This window comes from Montipora foliosa, chromosome 13, assembly GCF_036669935.1.
Source record: "Montipora foliosa isolate CH-2021 chromosome 13, ASM3666993v2, whole genome shotgun sequence".
NCBI classification, from domain to species: Eukaryota; Metazoa; Cnidaria; class Anthozoa; order Scleractinia; family Acroporidae; genus Montipora; species Montipora foliosa.
The window spans coordinates 39,344,926-39,363,981 of record NC_090881.1 but is presented as its reverse complement, the minus strand read 5'-3'; the positions used below and the strand labels follow the sequence as shown (position 1 = coordinate 39,363,981).

The 19,056-nt window shown below is 36.5% G+C and overlaps 1 protein-coding gene across 3 annotated transcripts in view; it reads left to right on the top strand.

The window, feature by feature from the left end:
- The window catches only part of LOC137983199 (neural cell adhesion molecule 2-like), a 63,827-nt gene that overhangs the window by 41,205 nt on the left and 3,566 nt on the right, over positions 1 to 19,056 (top strand). For 2 of the 3 annotated variants that reach the window (XM_068830386.1, XM_068830387.1), the window contains 9 exons: positions 5,350 to 5,616; positions 6,234 to 6,479; positions 12,459 to 12,728; positions 14,544 to 14,837; positions 15,438 to 15,749; positions 16,262 to 16,561; positions 16,705 to 16,848; positions 17,360 to 17,381; positions 18,105 to 18,306. In XM_068830386.1, the coding sequence (XP_068686487.1) occupies positions 5,350 to 5,616; positions 6,234 to 6,479; positions 12,459 to 12,728; positions 14,544 to 14,837; positions 15,438 to 15,749; positions 16,262 to 16,561; positions 16,705 to 16,848; positions 17,360 to 17,381; positions 18,105 to 18,306 (2,057 nt within the window). The remainder of the gene's footprint in view (positions 1 to 5,349; positions 5,617 to 6,233; positions 6,480 to 12,458; positions 12,729 to 14,543; positions 14,838 to 15,437; positions 15,750 to 16,261; positions 16,562 to 16,704; positions 16,849 to 17,359; positions 17,382 to 18,104; positions 18,307 to 19,056) is intronic. The other variant, XM_068830388.1, reaches the window with a different exon arrangement.

The following is a 19,056-nucleotide window of genomic DNA, read 5'->3' as shown; positions in this document are numbered from 1 at the left end:
AAAATGTAAATCTAATTGAACTATCTTCCAGAGTAAACCAAAACTAAAGATATTCATAGAGTACTCTACCAAACTATCAGCCTTCTAGTTCAAGCAAGCAAGGTTTTTCGAAGGATAATAGTTAGCAGACTGAAAAGGGGATATGAAGCAGACGTAAGTGGAGAGCAAACAGGCTTTGTTGTGGACATAGGAAACAATGGAGCAAATCACAAACTGATGTATTATCATGAGTGCTAAAGCTTTTGACTGCACTTAGGTCATGCTTAACTGTGGAACATAATGACTGGAATGTTTTTTTTTTTCTGGATGGAGATGTGCTAAAGGATTTGTATGTAAAACCTGAACCTATACAGTGAGTACATCTATGGGGGATACTGAGTGGATCAAGGTGTAGGAAGAGGCACAAGACAAGGCTGTGTGCTGTCTCCTTATTCAACATTTATGCTGAAGGAATAATTATGAGAACCACAACAGATGGAAAACCACAAGTAATTATTAGTATCAGCAGCCACACAATATTAACAATTTGCATTTTGCACATGACATTACCCTGCTTTGCATCGCATGATCAGACTCTCTGAATTAAACCTCTCTATACCCGTAAGAAAGGTAAGTGAACAGAGAGAGGTACTGCTAAACACCATAAAAACAGAGACTCTGATGATAGGCAATGAGAGAGTGAGTATGATTTCCGGCTGCATCAGTGGTTACCGTAGAGAAGAAGTCAAGAAAGTTATATAGAGCTAGGATCAGAATCCAAAGTAAACCTGGAGGCAAACATGTCACAAAAGATTTGCAAGAGCTACAGTACAAATGCGAGGCGAGGCACAATTTGGAAAAATCAGAGGGATTAACATCAAGCTAGAGGTATGCTTATATACTTAGAGCTCTAGATAGCCTTCCAATAGCAACTTACGGATCACAATCTTTTATGCTAAAGGCAGATGGTAAGGAGAAATAAAAGGCATTTGAAATATGTTGTTAACATTATAAAGGTTATGGAAGGAGTGTGAATTTCTACCATTAATGATGTAATGTAATGGAGTAACAACGAATGGCTGTGACAACATAATAAAGTAATATGCGAGTTTTGTAAGGAAAATGAAGGATCACCGTCGTAAGAACGTAATAAGGTATTACGCGAGTTTTGTAAGGAACAATGAAGAATCATCGTTGTAACAGCATAATAAGGTAACGAGCGAGTTTTGTAAGGAACAACGAAGAATCACCATAGTAACAACGTTATAAGGTAATTAGCAAGTTTGGTAAGGAACAACCCAGAATCACCGTCGTAACAACATAATAAGATAATAAGCGAGTTTTGTAAGGAGCAACAAAGAATCACCATTATAACAACGTAAGAATGTCATAAGCGAGTTTGTATGGAAGAACGAAGAATCACCGTCATAACAATGTAATAAGGTAATAAACGATCGAGTTTTGTAAGGAACAACGAAGAATCACCGTTGTAATAAGGTAATGGGCGAGTTTTGTTGGGAACAACAAAGAATCACCATCGTAATAAGATAATAAGCCAGTTTTGTAAGGAACAACGAAGAATCACCGTCGTAAGAACATAAGAAGGTAATAAGCCAGTTTTGTACGGAATGACGAAGAATCACCGTAATAAGGTAATGGACGAGTTTGTTATGAATAAACTGAGAATCACTGAAACACAGCAAGGTAATAAACTACTTTTTAGAAGAAGCAACAAAAAACCTTGGCAATTGCTGTTGATGTTGAACAATGTGACCTTAGTTTGCAGTCAGAACCTCTTAAGCTGGGGAAATCGTACTCTTGCTTTATCGAGTCAACTGCCGAGTCTTTTTACCATCTAAGTCCAAGGTGCCATAGAGTTCTTGATAGCGCTGCTCAGGTGGATGAAGAGATCCTCTTTCTCCATAAAGCCTTACCCTTACTGGATTGTTGTTAGTGTTGTTGTCTTTGAAAGCCAGAGTTTTCCCAGTGTTTCCAAAAAGAGAGTGAGGGTGAAGTCACGGGTTAGGGTTAGGTTCAGTTTAGCCTAAGCTAGACTGTAGGTTAGCTAACCCTAAAGTAGGTAGGCTAACCTAGGTCTACAAAAATTTGGTTTATCAACGGAGTTGATAATGTAAATTGACCACCGTACAGAGATTCTAAAAGCTGACGTTTCGAGCGTTAGCCCGTTACCCCTAGTTAACCTAGGTCTAGGTTAGGCTAACCCAAACCCCACCCTCATCCTCACCCTCTTTGTAGCAACTCCATGGGTCTTTCCCGTCAAGTTTTGCTGCGGTTCTTGTCACAATGTCTTTGATCGCCCCCATACCGTACCCTACCTGCCAGAGGGTAATGGAGAGGGGAGCCTAAATCCACCGAGCCGTGCCTAAGGATTCCACTGGATTCAGTTTCTCTGTTTCAGCCGAGGATGTCTCTATTATCCAGTCGATCACTAACAGGAAGAGAAACAGATCGAGAGAGCAAGCAACCTTGCCAGACCATCTGTACTCCAAAGGCCTTAGTAACCTAACCTCGGTGGACTACTTTGCAGTAATTTACTCGTACAAATTCCTGATTGAAGGGAAGCCTCCACAGAGTTTTCGAATTCAGCCCTGTCAAACACTGCTTCTTTCATCTCCATTTCACTAATTTTCAGATTCGATGTGTCCCATTTTGACTGTTGGTGATTCCTTAGTTGACTATTAACTTCCTCTTACATTTTATTAAGGACAGTTCTATTAAACAATTTCCACGTACGAATACAAATGTGAAAAGGGGACACCGAGGAAATTAAGCCTATGATAGGATAGAGCCAAAAAGGACTGATCAACTAGCAATGCAACTAACATCATCAGACGGAGAGAGAGGAAGACTCTTGCAACTAGACATTTGCAAAGCCTTGTTGAATGGCCAAGCTAAACATAAAAAAAAAGAAACAGTCGAGTTTTTTAACCTTGGTGACTTTATCCAACACACTGAATAACCCAAAAGCACTATCTGAAACAACACTTTTTCACTATAACTGTTTTGAATTGTCGAGAGGGTGAGACAAGGTTTCCCTACCTATTTCTGAACAACTTACTAGTAAGATCAGGCAAGATAAGGAAATACGTTTCCCATAGGGAATTAAAATTAAGTCCATTTGCCGATTATACCACCACTCTTCCATGGTTATGGTCGGTAATACATGTATTGAGATTTGGTTAGAAAAGCAACCACAGGGGAACTCTTCTGTTTGTTTGTTTGTTTGTATGAGTGTCGAAATGATGTTCATGATAATGATATTAAGATCAAAGTTAGTTAAACTAGTGTAAAAGTTAGATACAATTCTGAACAGCTGGGGTCTCACACTTTTTCCCAGATTTCTCATTGCCTTGGAATTTCTACAGTATATGTGTATCTCCACTCTTGATATCCCTAATAACTGCATTCAAGCTATCAACTTTATCATTTTTTTTAATTAATCTGAACGAAGAAAAAGGAAAAAATAAACTGCAAAGTTATCTTATTAGACGTAGTGATGCCAAAGGTTTAATATGCGGTGTTGCTAATTTAAAAACGAGGGTGAGGGTGAGGGTGAGTATATTCCCTGACATAGATCTTTTCTAATGAAGCTAACGAGAGTATTAAGGCAAAAAAATTAAAAAATTCTCCATTCTGTCAAAAATAATTCGTGCTCAGTGGGGATAAATTATGATGAGAGAAACAGCAGGTTTGTGGCTTGTGACTTGCTTGCTTCCTATTAGATATCAAATAGTCAAACTTGTCCTGTACTGTTTCACGGTCTCTTTATTGGAAATACTTAAGGGGGGTGGCACTTAACTACAAAAAGACAATGGTTGCTAAGAAAGTTCTTTAGTCAAAGAGTCCTACAAAAAGGTTGGAACAATGAAGTAACTTTTTTAATGGAAATCTGACATCACCTCAATCAGAAGGCACATGTGCAACTAGTCCCAGTTTTCTTCTGTACATTTGAGGAGGCAGTGTGGCCTAGTGGTTAGGGCGCCTGTCTTGAGATCTGGAGATCCCGGTTTCAAGACCCGCCCTGACCACTGGTTGAATTTTTTCCTGGTAGTCCCTGGTTCAACTTCCCAGCTGCACTTGTAAATAGCCAACTGGTTTGCCTCCGGCCAGTTTGGATTCTTAACAGTTGTAGTTCTTGTGTTCTGTTGTTTTGTTGATTGTGTTTCATTGGCCCTGAAAAGCCCCTATGGGGTGCGGTCAATTAAGTATGTATTGTATTGTATTGTATGGTATTTCAGAAAAAAACACGTCAGGTAAACGCTCCCAGCAAACAGAAGGAAGAGGTGGTTTTTTCACCAGATGGAAACTGTCCCATGATTTTTGGTAAACTGTGGCATGGAATTTCTATTTGCAAAAAGTGGAACTGATATTGTGAAAAGTGTATCAAAGGAGGGTGTTATGACACCATAATTAAAATCCATGCTACAGATTTTGTGCTAGAATGTTCTCGTACTGTTGCGTTAGAAATTAATTTTGTGAAAAACATACATTGAAGTTAACTCACTGAGGTTTTAGACATTTTCAGTTTTTGTCACATGGTTTACCAAATATGGTTGTGAGTCAAACCATACAAAGGAATGTCAAATAGAACACACTTGGCAAAAAAGGATAACTGCAGAGTTAAAGGAATTCGAAAAATGACTATTTGAAGGGGCCCACAGTAAGGGTTTGGTAGTTAAGAGCCACCCCCCCACCCCCCCTGAAGTCTAAGCTCAGATGCTAGCGATCAAAAACAGATGACCTAATCCTAACTCACCTTCACCCTCACCATCATCCTCGCCCTTGACAACACCCTCACCCTCCTTTTAGCAACGCCAGAGGTTTTTAAGTGCCAACTTTAGCTGAACATTATGGTTATATCGATGAGATACAGTTGAATTTCCCTACTTCTGATGGCCTATGAAGAACAACAACAGCTAGCAAACATCGTTTATGACAAGGGAGAGAGGAAAAAGACAACATAACCTATGTAAGGTACAAAGCCACCTAGAAAATACACTGTAACTGAAAAGCCAACCTAGCTAGGAGGCAAAGAAACTAGGGTTATACCTGTTTTATTCTAACACACCCAATAATTTTTGCTCAATTTTATTGGCTACTCTATGGAGGAGAGATAAATTCCAGTCACATTTGAAAACATGGGAGCCTGCAGACCTGTCATCCAGATTTTACACATTTCACGATTGTACTGTAATTTCTTTTTCAGCCCTCACAGTGACAATTATATATAAATGTGAAACCTGACAACCCAAAGAACTAAGTGTAGTCCTAAGTGTACAATAATTGTTGATAATTGATTGGTTTTTAAATATTTAAGAACTTAAATTCGAATTTGTCAATTCTATTTAGACAAACCTGAAGGCATAACAATTGGGCTTAGTAGATATAGTGTTTGTCAAGGAGGTGCAGTTCAAGTGACATGTGTTGTGAGTGCATCTAATCCTCCTGTGTCAGAGTACCGATTCTTCCTTAACGGCAAGCTGCGCCACACTACGAATAATAGTGAAATTACTGTTGAGAACCTACAACGATATCAGGATAATGGGAATTACAGTTGTGAGGCCCAAAACAGTGTTGGATTTGCACAAAGTGGCCAGGCTTTTCTTGACATAAATGGTAAGTCACTTTTTGAAATTGTGAAACTTTGTTGATGTCTTTGATGCTTATTTAAGCATAAGTGTCCTTCATGCCTAAAGTACAACAAGTGAAAGTAATAAAATGTTAAATTGCCAATAATAAGATTCCCTCACAAGGCATCCAGTCACTGGTATGTCTCTTTGAGAATGAGATAGAATATCTATTAGTTTTAAGCATGTCGTTAGTTTGTTCTTGATGTACATTGATCTTTCAATACTCCAGCTTTGCATTGCTGTTCTTTTAAATGATGGGATACTGCATTTTATTAGTGTGGTAATGTCATTGCTGGATAGTGAAGGAGTTTTTGGAACACTGAGCCCTGTCCATTGGCCTTAATCAATGGCAGCCATGTTGAGTGCAGAGGGATTGAAAACTTTTGTTTTTCCCAGACATTTCAACTCAAGGCTCAGGGTAAGAAATCTATTGTCTTTGGCCAATATGGCCGCCGCGCGAATAAGGCCCATTGCTTACTTGCCGAAAGTGCTCTTCATTTTCAGAGCACAATTTTAGTACTTCTTTTTCTGCATGTCAGTTACATACTTTTACTGTACCTTTGACATATTTATATTATACACACATACATTTTTCTTTTTTAGTTCCTGTCACAATCCAACCATTCACCAAGAACACAACAGTCACTGAAGGAAATCCAATTAATTTGAAATGTCATGCAAATGGCTTTCCAGTTCCATCTGTTGTGTGGAAGAAAGATGGACAGGAAATACGCTCAACGAGTGTGCTTAATATTGAAAGCAGTCAGAGAAGTGACAGTGGAAGGTACATCTGTCTAGCAAACAACACTCTGCAAAAAAAAGAAATGGAAACATTTGTCACTGTAAATTGTAAGTAAAATGAGGCAAAGAAGATACACTGTACACATACAATGTTGGTCTGTGGCAACAGGTCACCCTGCTCAACTTTCCTAATCCTAATTGTGAAAAATTAATTGTGGCATCAAAAGCTACATGTGAGGATTTTGGTGAAGGGATGTCAGGAAGTGTGTATAGAAGACAAACATACATTTAATTTACTGGTTTTCATTGCGACGTGAATGTTTTGTCCAGTTGGCAAAGGAGTTTTTTCCGTACTTGTAGAATGTTATGTGATCCATGCCTCATACATGTACGTGCATATATGTCCTTATAGATTTTTGTTAACCCCAGTCTGCAGCACCTGAAACAATTTTTGGGCTCTTTCTGTGAATGGCTGATGTCATTCATCAATGCACTCCTTTCAAGAGTTCATAATAACCATGCTATATTCTGTGACAGTTGTCATTTATGGACACATCAGAAATGTACCCCACTTTCTCTCTCTGAGTATAATGATCTGACCATTTCTGAGTGTAACTGGGGTTGCTCCAGTTGCCTAGCTGACATGTTTCGTTTTAATTATTTTGACAATAATTATTAATGATACTCTTTTGATTTTCTGTTTGCTCTCATTTTCTTTAAACCTTGACAGCTCTACCTTGGAATTTAAAAATATTTAATCTATTCCTAGAGGACCCTGACACTTACCAACGTCTTCATACATGTAATTCTGTTCTTGATTCATACCTCAATATGCTGACTTCAAATTCAAAGTTACTATCTTGATGCTCTTACATGAGCAGCAGACAGTTTGTTTTGTGACATTGCCAATTCTAAATGCTTCTCATTATTCCATTTGAATATGCTCAGCTTGAAAAAGATCGTTTTGGCTTTCATGTCAGATCATTAGTTGTTCATTTGTTATGTATCTTGTGCAATGTAAACTTCTGTTATGTTAAATAAAATAATAATAATAATAATAATAATAATAATAATAATAATAATAATAATAATAATAATAATAAAAACACTCCCCCCTTAAACTCAGAACCAAACCTCCGTTTTGTGCTTAAGTGTCAAATAACTACTCATAAAATTGAATCTTCTCGTTCCCACCTTGCCTCTACCAACTGGAATACTTCACGCAATATTCTTCACCAAATGAAGCATTTAACACTTTATGGATTCTTTTTATTCTGTCTATGATAACTGCTTTCCAGTTAAGACTCTTAAGGCTAAAAAACGTTCATCAACTAAACCTTGTTTACCTCAGGGCTCTTAAACTCCTGTTGTAGGAAAAATACTGTCTATCAGGAATTCTGTAATGACCCCGCACCAACTAACTGCTAACTTTATGTACATAATATTCTGTGTAATTTAAATAAAATTGACTGGACTGGACTTGACTTAAGGAGGCTCTAAATATTCTGCTCTTAGATATAGTTAGGGTATTCATATTAAGTACCCATCATACATTTCTCACATGACATTTTATTCTAAAATACCATTACCATGGCAACGATATAAGATGTTTCTTTTAGCCTTAAAATCAGCTTAATTGTCTCTTTTGAAAAAAAAATGGGACAGAGAAATCTTCCCATACAGTGTTAATTACCTGACAGTGTTAGATATAATCTCCAAAATATTTAATATTAAAAAAAATCGATTACGACAGCCTCTTCAAGAACAACGTCCCGAAACAGTCAAATAAAAATTCAAAAAGACAAAACAAAATGAACAAGATGAGTTAACTTACTTTATATCATTCATTTATTTGATAACTTTTCACTTCTTTGCTCCTTTGTCGTGAAACTAACTCAAAAAACAAAAATAAGTGCTAGAACAATGTTGTTGCTGATCTGACACTTTTCACAGCCACATCTTGCGCGTAACACAAGCTTGGGCCTCCTATGGTTCAGCCATGAACCTTAATTCCTCTCATAATGCGTGTGAACTCTTTCTCATAAGATGTACAATGTACATGTAACAGTTAGCTTTACATGTATGCAGGTTTAATTATGTATCCTAAATTGTATAATTATATATTTGTACAGTCATTCTCTTCTTTTATTTGCCATCTTGTACATGAAGTTCACCTGATCACCTGTAATTCCAGATAAGCCTCTGGATTCAGTAATTGACTATGTATTAACCTTATCTGAGCTTTCTTTCTTGTAATAATTATGAATTTTTATTTATTTTGTTCCCAACTGTTCATCTATTCTCAATACTAGTTTCACTCTGACCTCTTATCTTGAACTGCAGGCACTTATTATCCCAAAAGTTCCAGGCTAATTAAGTTAACACCAGTTATCTTTCTTTAAAACTTCTCTGAGAATGTGGAATGAGTTTCTTCCATCGCTGCACAAACTTGTTTTCAAGTGGAAATTGGGCAAACTGACCCTAAATTATGGTTCTGAAGACTGAGAAAGTTTATCTTGATTTGAATACTTTGAATCCTTTCTTTCTCTGCTTTGGAAATATTTTATTTCAACATTTAGCTCTCTTCTTATGTTTACTTTAAATTACTTTTGTTTATTTTTCACAGACATTAGCTTTTCTTTCTTGAGCTTCGTATTAATGTTTGACTCTTAACGACCTTGAACAGACTTACTTAAAATAAATAATATTATTGTGGTTGTATAACAATTTTTTTATAGTTGTTTAATTAATAAAGTTGTTCTTATGGTTCTTGTTGTTAGTATAAAGAAATGAAATAAGTCGTTTTTTATTTGTCTTAATGTCGCACATTTGAAATAGATGCTTCCAAGATCTTTCTTCCAGCCACCCTCTGCCTCCTTTTCCTTCCCTTGTTTTTAAAATAATGCCTTGAGATATTCCCCCCTTTCAATTCCCTATCTTGGAGGCTGGAACAGGCTTAAGGTGCTAATGATAACTCAGCAGCTTCTTAATCAATTCTTGTTAGTAGTTTATAGTGTGCCAATTACCGGTATATCCTAAGAGGTACTTTGATCTATCTAATTAATGAAACCATTTTAGTAATAATATTGGCAATCTTCATTGATTTTTTGTCCGACTATGGCGAGATAACGCTTTTATAGCTAGAAAATATGAACTCTAGTTTCTGGGCTTGAAATGTAATGGTTGAGAAATCTTTGATATATGCATGCATGGTATTACATCATGAGCATACATACATACATACATACATACATACGTACCACCAATTCACCACTCCCCATAGGGGCTTTTCAGGGCCAGTAAATGCAATCAACAAAACGACAGAACAGAACAACAATAACAACTGTTAAGAATCTTAGCTGGGTGAAGACAAACCAGTATGGTATATACAGGTGCAGCAGAGAAGTTGAGCCAAAGACTACAAGGATCAAAATTAACATGTGATCAGAACTGGCAGTTGTTCTAACGGTGGATAGTGCTATCCGCTGGATGACTTAATTGGTTTTGCTAGTGTTTAAATCTGGTGGATACTGTTATCCATTTTTTAAACAACCGAGGCCTGGTCTTTAACCTGAGATCTCTGGATCTCAAGGCAAGCACCCTAACCACTGGGCCACACTGCCTCCTGAACACTGTCAGAATAATTATGTGTATCTTTTTCTGGTGTTAGGTACAATTACTGGGGTTTTATGTTATTGTTGACCCATCTCACTGTCTTATTTATAATTAGCATATGTGTACATGTACCATTTAAAGAGAGACAAACAATAAACATTATTTATTAAGAGAGATCTTTATAGTGATGATTAAAGTTGCAAAAAGGTAACCCTTTTCTTTCAAAGAGTGGCACTTATAAATTTCACTCTTAACACCAGATGGTTTTACTTATAAGGGGGTAAGGGGGTGATTCAGGGTTGACAGTATTAATACGTAGCACCATCAAATGCACCAAGTAAAAGAAAATCAACATAAAAGAATTGACAGCTAGAAACGACTAGACATACCAAAACAAATCAAATGAAGACTATGGAAACACAGAAAAAGTCCTCTATTGTTTTTATAAAATATTTCTCAAAGATAATTCAACAAATGAAGGAAAATGCTGGGTTTTTTTACTTCTTGATTGAAAAAGATTTTCTCGATACTCGCGAATAATTATTTCCTACCAGCCAATCAAAATGTGCGTCTAACAACACATAACCAATCAAAATTCGTGCGATGTCACAGCCGTGTTTCCACACTCTCACCTATTGACCAATGAGAGTGCACGTACTATCCTTATTATTTTATAAATTCCTATGATTTTTTATTTATATTCTCTTGGATCTCAGAGTCCATATTAAAGGCAATTTACAGACACTAAATGATATTTTACCCTAAGGCGACAGATTAAAAATTAATGTTGACTCTCACTCTGAGGAAAAACATACCATTCTTGGTAACAATGGAGATTTTAAATTTTTGTGGCTTCACATACATTTATCCATACCTTGTTTTGCTATGTGCCTTTTTACTATGATTGGTTGTACAGTAATATTTTTCTTTTGCAATGCATTTCCTTGCTTGCTCGTGTTAATTTGGATACATCTTTTTTACTTCTTTGGGATTTTTCTGACTTGTCTGTTTGCACTTTTAACTTTGACTCTTTCTGATTGAATCTATAACTCCGTTGTATGCCTTGCATTTATCAGTTGATTAAGCATGACTAAATTTATGCAAACTTTTAAATGTACAATACAGGACCTTGTTCCTTTCACCATGTTATTACATGTTTGGATGCTTATTTAGCTATGTTGACAAAGTAGTAGTAGTAGCAGGAGCAGCAGCGGCAGCAGCTGCAGGAGATGTATGACGGAAATTCAGGGAAATCAGTTTTGGTTTGAGTTAGCAAGGGTTTGAGTTATTAGGAGTCAATGTAGTAGAAGCAGCAGAAGCAGTAGCAGTAGCAGGCAGTAGTAGCAGTAGCAGATGGAGCAGCACCAGTAGCAGTAGTAGTTGTAGTTGTTGTTGTTTGCTTTTCACCCCCTTTGTATCATCATCATCTTCTTTTTAAAGTGGTAATATGATTAAAAAAACGTTTCCTTTTTTCTTCAGATTTTGAAAGTGTGTTCGCTTAACACCTAACTGGCAGAATTTTGAGCTTTGAGTTTTATCCAAAGGCTGTTTATTTTGAGTGTAAGTTTTGGATTTCACGGTCCACCATTGCTCACGTTCAAAACTGACCGACTAGACCTCAGAGGGTTGGATCTAGGGAATTTGACATCATTTAATCACTAGCTTAAAATTACAGTGTGTAAGCGCAATTTATTATATATGCAAAACACGGGTTTAAAAGTCTGAAAGCCCGAAACTCCCGTGCTGCATATTAATTCAGCCGCGTACACACACATTGCATTTTTAAAATAGTGAGTCTTTGACGTCATTTTCTCCTCGACCCAGGTCTCTCAAGATTTTAAAGTTAGTAATGGCGGACCAATAAATAAGAAAATTTCAGTTAAAATAAACAGGTGTCTTTTTAAAATCAAAACTTAAAACTTGGGTCAGTTAGTGTTTAGTTAACATAGTTTTAAAATCCAAAGAAAAAATATATTTGTTTTTTTGGTCGTAGTACCACTTTAACACCTTGAGGCATCATAATCCATGCTGTGTATGGTAAATGCGAAAAAACCACATGTTCAATGTACAATGCAAAAAACAATAACAACCATTAAAATACCATACTAAAACCTCTTTGTTGTCCTTCACATCAAAATGTTGAGGATGCCTGTTTTATGAGTCAATGACTCTGAGTCATGAGTCAATGAGACTCACAGTCAATAAAGCCTAAGCCCTCGTTTCAGTGGTAAGGCCTAAGCACTCTCTGAAATTTTTGCTTTCATTTTATGGTTTAATTAACTGCACCAACTCATTGACTCGTTGACTCATAAATACTTAACACTCCAAAGTGTTACCTTTCAGTGGTATTTTTGCTGTTTCTGTTTCGTTATTTTTCGTTCAATTCCATATTTGAAATAGGCTAAGCATTAATGTTTTTTTCATATAATGTAATACTTTGTTAATCGTACTGATGATCAATGTTGTTTTCAGACCCAGCTTACATAGAAAAAGTTTCTCCCCCGTCACCACATGAGTCTTGGATTGCACAGAATGTTACTTTTGTCTGCAAAGCAAATGGTGTTCCAACCCCAACAATCATTTGGAAAGGACCTAATGGAGCTGAAATAAAGAGAGTTGTCGGCAGTGAAAACGTGTTACGTTTACTGATGCAAAAGGATGGAGACTTTGGATCATACTTGTGTGAAGCTGACAACACTGTGGGTTCGGTAGATAAAGACACAGTTCAAGTGGATCAAATAAGTAAGTTAGCCGTGTAGTGTCCCTGCTAATGGTTACATGTCCATGTACATGTATGTGTATGTGAAGCGAAGAGTCCATTCACATTTAAAAGTAGGTGTGCCACTTGAAGAAAGATCGACTGAAATAACAAACACCATGATCACCAAAGATGCAGTAAATTGTGTTTCTAGAAATACACATTGAATGATCACACGTTATTGTTGTTGTTATCGTTATCGTTATTATTTTCATTATTATTATTATTATTGTTTCCTGAGAAGTGTTTGCTAATAATCCAGAATCGTGGTCTTCAGGTACCAGAAGTTGGGGTACAGCTGTAGTTCTATTGCATTGATAACACCTTCATCAGAATATGCAGTGTACTCAATAAAATGATCTTTTGCAATTCCGTGATGATGATGTTGTTGTTAATATTATGATTATCATTATTGTTGTTGTTATTATTATTATTATTATTATTATTATTATTATTATTATTATTATTATTGACAATTAATACGGTCTATTGGGTGTTGTTTTGACTGGGGATTTTCCTTAAGCATCGAGCTACATCCCGTAGCCTTAGATGTTTAAGACCTATCACAGAATTCTTGAAGTTCCAAGGAGGCAAGCTTTTTGTAGCGTTTCGAAATGAATTTTCTTGCTAACTTGAGTTAGCCAAGATTCGAATGTTTTAGAGATTGTCCCATGCGATCCAATCACAATAGGTATAACTTTAACTTCTTTACAGTTCCAAGTTCGTTCCAATTCATATTTGAGTTCTTGATAACGGCCAATTTTCTCTGTTTCTGCTTCCAGGATTCTCGTATCAAGAAGACATGTTACCTCAATAATTTTGCAAAGGCTACTTTATTTATCCAAGATCACAATATCTGGCTTATTGTGATCAAGTTCTTTATCGGTCTGGATTCTCATATTATTATTATTATTATTATTATTATTATTATTATTATTATTATTATTATTATTATTATTATTATTATTAAAGAACTTTAAGACAACGATGAAACCTTTGAGTTTATAATGCATGCTTCAACAGAAACGTCTGGCATCCTCAGTTGGTCAGAATACAAAGCAATGAAAGCTGAATTTGTAATAAATAGAGAATGCTAATGTGAAAATAGTAAGTATAGCGTGAAAGTGTGGGAATTAAAAAGATAGTTTTAGATTGACATGGTGTAATTGTTGATTCAAAGAGGGTTGTTCTCTCTGAATATAAGGATGGCAGAGTTTTCAGCCAAAACGTGTATTATAAACTCAAAGGTTATGTCATTTTCTTAAAATTCATTACTATTATTATTATTATTATTATTATTATTATTATTACTGAAACTTCGTAGCAGCACGACTTAAACTTAAGTTTATTCCTCATTGTACAACTGACATTGGATGACGTTTCATCCGAAACATGTCTTGATTAAAGATGAATTTCAAAACATCGTATGGATCAACAAAGCGATATTATTATTATGATTATTATTATTATTATTGTTGTTGTTGTTGTTGTTGTTTTGTTACATGTATGTGTTTTGCATTTTTGATCCTTGTAATAACTAACAACGGTTGAGTCCTTCACGGGAACAAATGGGCCCATCCATTGACCTGCTCCCAAAATTATATAGCTCAGCTGGTAGAGCATTGCACCAGCATCTCAGAGGTCTTGGATTTGAATCCCGTTGGAGCCACCTAAATTTTTCAGGTGTCTGCTACATGTATAAAGTGGCTTAAATTGTCCAGATGAGTGTGAGGATCATTTCTTCATTTCCTCAATACTGCATATAACAATGTAATCATGTACATTTTTATTATATTAAGGGGCACCCGATGCACCAGCCATCACGACACAGGATGAAGACATTCAGGTTGAATCATTGTGGGTAAAATGGACTCCACCAATTGTTAATGGAGGGAGTAATATCACAGGATATCGTGTAATAGTTCTGCAGGATGGAAAAGTGATAATAAATAAAACCACAACCTCTGACAAGCTTCAGTACTTTGTGGATAATAGTTTGACCAAAAGCACGAACTATACTTTGAGGGTCTCTGCCCTAAATAAGGTTTTTGAAGGAAAGGCAGATGAAAAGAACGTGATGACTAAGTATCAAGGTGAGAAATCTTATCTTACATTAGTGATACTGCATTAAGATGCAGTGTGTGTTTTGATTGATTTTTTAATATAAGCTACAGTGCTTTGGTAGAGTTGGGTTAATGGTTTCTCTACTATTTCTGTTTGCAAAGTTGCTGTATCAATTACAGTTACAATGACTTTCTGTCAATGAGAAATTACTAGAATGATGGTAGTGAAATAGGGTGTAAAAAATAATTTGAAGAAATTGTTTAGGATGTTTGCACCACCTTTGAAAAGATCTTAGGGGAAGTGCAGTTTTCCTGGCTTTCATTGTTCACTGATCATTGATGTCATAAAGGAGAATTGCTGACTTTAAACCGCCTTGTCAATTATATGTATGGGAGCATTTTATTTCTGTTATTATCTGGGACAGTAAGACTTGATAGATTTTCTGTTTATTTTATAAAGAAGCAGAAACCGTTAGCAATAACAAGGGATTGTACAGCTCACTTTAATCTCACGAGAGAATCAACTTTTCAGGTTACCTCTGCATTTGGGTTGATGCAAAGGGGAATCAGACTTTTTGGCACAATGTTTGTCATACAATGAATGCTTTTATCGCCATATTTGATTTTTAGGGGCCCCAGCTACTGCTGAAATTATAGATTTGCTTGCTGTAAGCAAAAGTAAAGAAGTGACAATAAAATGGAATGAGCCACAGAACAACGGAGCATCCATAACTCGGTACACGGTGTATCGACGAGATGTAAAAAAGGGTGATATAAAAGGGGAATGGATCAAAATACGGGAAATTAAGGACGTATCAAGGCGTCAAGTGGTTGTTTCATTGGAGAAAAACAAGGTGTATGAGTTTGTGGTTACTGCCAGAAATCGGTTCGGTGAAAGTTTGCGAGAAGGACGAAACATCAGAAAACTTAATGTTTCAGGAGGTAGGCAGAACTGCTATAATAAGGAGTTGCGCATCTTGCAATTTTGTCGAGATACATTGTACTTTAATGCACTTTGACAGTTTTCTTGGCTTTTTTCTTGGTTTTTAGATTTTTTTATTGTATGTATTTTCATTTCTTTCTTTCCCATGGGTGGGCACCTTGGATGGGTCTGAGCGTCCCACTTGCACTTTTCCATTTTGGGCATCCATTTTTACTTTTTTTATTCCATATTAGTGTGTATTACCCAATAGAGTTTGAAATAAGTAAATTAACATAAAAGTTTTGAAAATAATGAAGAGTTTTCTAGAGGTCAGAAGGGAAGCACAGGAAAGGTGGTTGGATCTTGAATTTTGCCCCATAAAAATGCTTGCTGTGCGCTGTTTTTTTTTTCCTCCTAGGAGGTTTTGTTGATTATCCTTTTTTTAAAACCCAAACAGGCAACCAAAGGGCAGCATAGTATTTTTTTTGGACATAACTAAAAAGTGTGCATCTGTGTATTTTAATCTCAATAGATATTCCGGAGCCTGTAAATATTCAAGTTGAGGGAAAAGATGACACTGTAATTCTCAGTTGGGAAGAACCAGAAAATAATGGAGCAACCATCATTAAGTACTCCATCTACACAAGAATTGTTGGTGATGAAGAGTGGAAAAAAGTGGCAGACTTAAAAGTAAAAGATGCTTTCAAGCTTGAATACGTTGTTTCCTTAGAGAGAGGCAAAAACTATGAATTGATGGTGACTGCAACCAACGCATTTGGTGAGAGTGCCAAGAATGAAGACAACATTCAGACATTTGAAGTACCTAACCTAGGTGAGCAAAGGGTTGAATCATCAAAAATAATTAGAGGGTGTCATATTCATTGTATTGTCCTCACAATGATGAAAGATCATCATACATGTGAATGTAATTTACCAGTATTTCTGAGTTATGAGTCAGTTTTCCTTTTTTGTTAGCGACAGCAGACCCAAATGCACAAACAGGGCCAACAGGAGTAACTCCCGCCATTATTGCCGGAGCAGCAGCTGTTGGAGTTCTTCTCATTCTCGGTCTGATCATTCTTGTGATTTGGAGGAAACGAAGGAAGACCCCATCAGAAAGTGAGTACATGTCATTGTAATCAGTTGGGTCGAGGAAACAGAACCTGCAAGCATGACAAGTTATTTCTGCACTCTTTTTAATGAACAAAACAAAGGCCCTGAGTATCGTCGTATGATCTCAATTGAGGAAACAAACTGTACAGTCGCATTAGGCTTTAGGGCAAGTTCAATCCAGTCCAATGTTGCTCTGCTTTCAAGACAAAGCGTGCTTCCAAGCTGAAAGGATGCTAGCAGATGTCTTTTTCACCTTTTTAAAAGTTTATTTTTAGCATGTCACGTAACAATAAAGAGGAGCCCTTGCTCTTATACGCGCTGAACGCTTGTTTCTATAGTATTTTAGAGCCTTCTGTCAACATGGGATAGGGTTAGTTGGTAAGTGAATTCCTCAAACTGTTTAAATGGGTCAATTTTCCAGCAGTCTTGCCCATGAGGTTTGTTAATGTGGGTGAGTCGTAGCCCATATCGTTCTTTAGAATTGTATCAACCTGTTCCCTCTTATTCTTTTTTCTAGCTGGATCAGCAACAGCCGGTCTGTAAGTATGACAACCACAATGGTTTATCTTTTTTTTGCACACCTCCTCGGAAACCTCACTTGAAGGCAACCTAAAACACTAGCCCTACTGGTTGTTCCTACGCATTTCTCCTTGTTGAAACTGCATTTTCCTCATGGGACATGTTTTCGTTTGTGTGCGTTTTTTTTTAAAATTGGTTTGATTGTAACATGCAAGTGCTTTTCAGTGTACCTTTATTAACATAATTAAATCAGCTTTTTATTGTGTTCCATATATTTAAAACAACCTTTGACAAAAACATTTTTTTAGTTGAGGAATCTTTGTATTTTTGACTCAAGGAATTATCCTCCGTATATTGTGATATAAGATGATAATAAAGGTGTTTTATGGTAAGATATGCCATTCGGGCGAGAAAGTTTACTCTTCTTCTGCATCCCCGTTACAAAAAAATCTCACACAATAGTGCCTGTTGGATGCATCAGTATCGGGATCTCACTTAGAGGGTTCATGGTTAAATATCAGTGCTTTGTTGTGATGCACTCTTTCTTGTGAATTGCTATGTTAAGAAGACAATACCAAGCTGTGAAACGTGTCTTTGTTATGTCATGTCACAATTTCACCAAAGAAATCCTTTATCAACCTTACTTATTCTCAGTTTATTTCCTCGTTCGAAAGTAGGTATGCCAGAAAATAGTGATCGTGCACATACGTGACAGTTGACATTTTCTTGGTTTATTACTACAGGCAAGGTCCATACCCAGATGAACTGGCTGATGGATACTCGGCTGTTGGTGCAGCTCAACAGCTGCAGGAAGGAGGACTTGTTGCTGATGTGACTTATGCACAAGTTGACAAGTCGAAGAAGAAAAAGAAGACCAAAACACCAGTGACTGATGTGTATGCCCAAGTTGACAAGTCCAAGAATTCCAACAAGAAGCGTAACAGGGTACGGTTATTTCCATGTAAAGTTAGTTTTTTTAAAGTTGACCCATCACCTGTGCAACTGACACAACACCTTGGTCTGTCAAGCCACATACTGTGTTGAGCCATGAATGAAGGGGTTATTTTCTAAGTTAATAGTGGTGCTGCATGGTCGTGGAGAGTTCTGATGACAGGCTGGCTCTCCAAACTCACAGATCTTGCTTACAATTGTGAATTTGCAATAATCTACTCATTTGATATTAAAGCTGAATTTTCGTGTTGCATGTATGGCCAGCTTTATGATAATTTCATTCCTTAGCATGAATGCCGTTTAGTAAGTAGGAAAGTAAGTAGTTTATTAAAATTATTATTTGCAGCCCAAGAGCTGAATTACATAATTATCTATATGTATATACAATTATAAGATATCTAAAAAAAAATTGAACAGTAATTCAAAAGAAAAAATGGTCGGACCATGGCTGCTTTTGCAATGTTTCCTTGGTGGTATTATTGCCAATCGGTACCCCAATCCTTGAGTAATCATTGCACGTTGTAAGATCTAAGAACTTAATTCTCGAAGGAGCTTACCAACCAGGGCCCGGTTGTTCGAAAGCCGGTTACCTTAATCCAGGATTAGCGTAAACTTTGGTTTCGGGTTTTCACCTTTTTGGTAAAAGTTTCTTTTGCTTATTTTTTTTTTCAAGATTAACTTCATCTGATGAAAAGTTTTAGCGAATATCAGCGTTGAGCAGCATTTGGGAGTAGAGAAATAAAC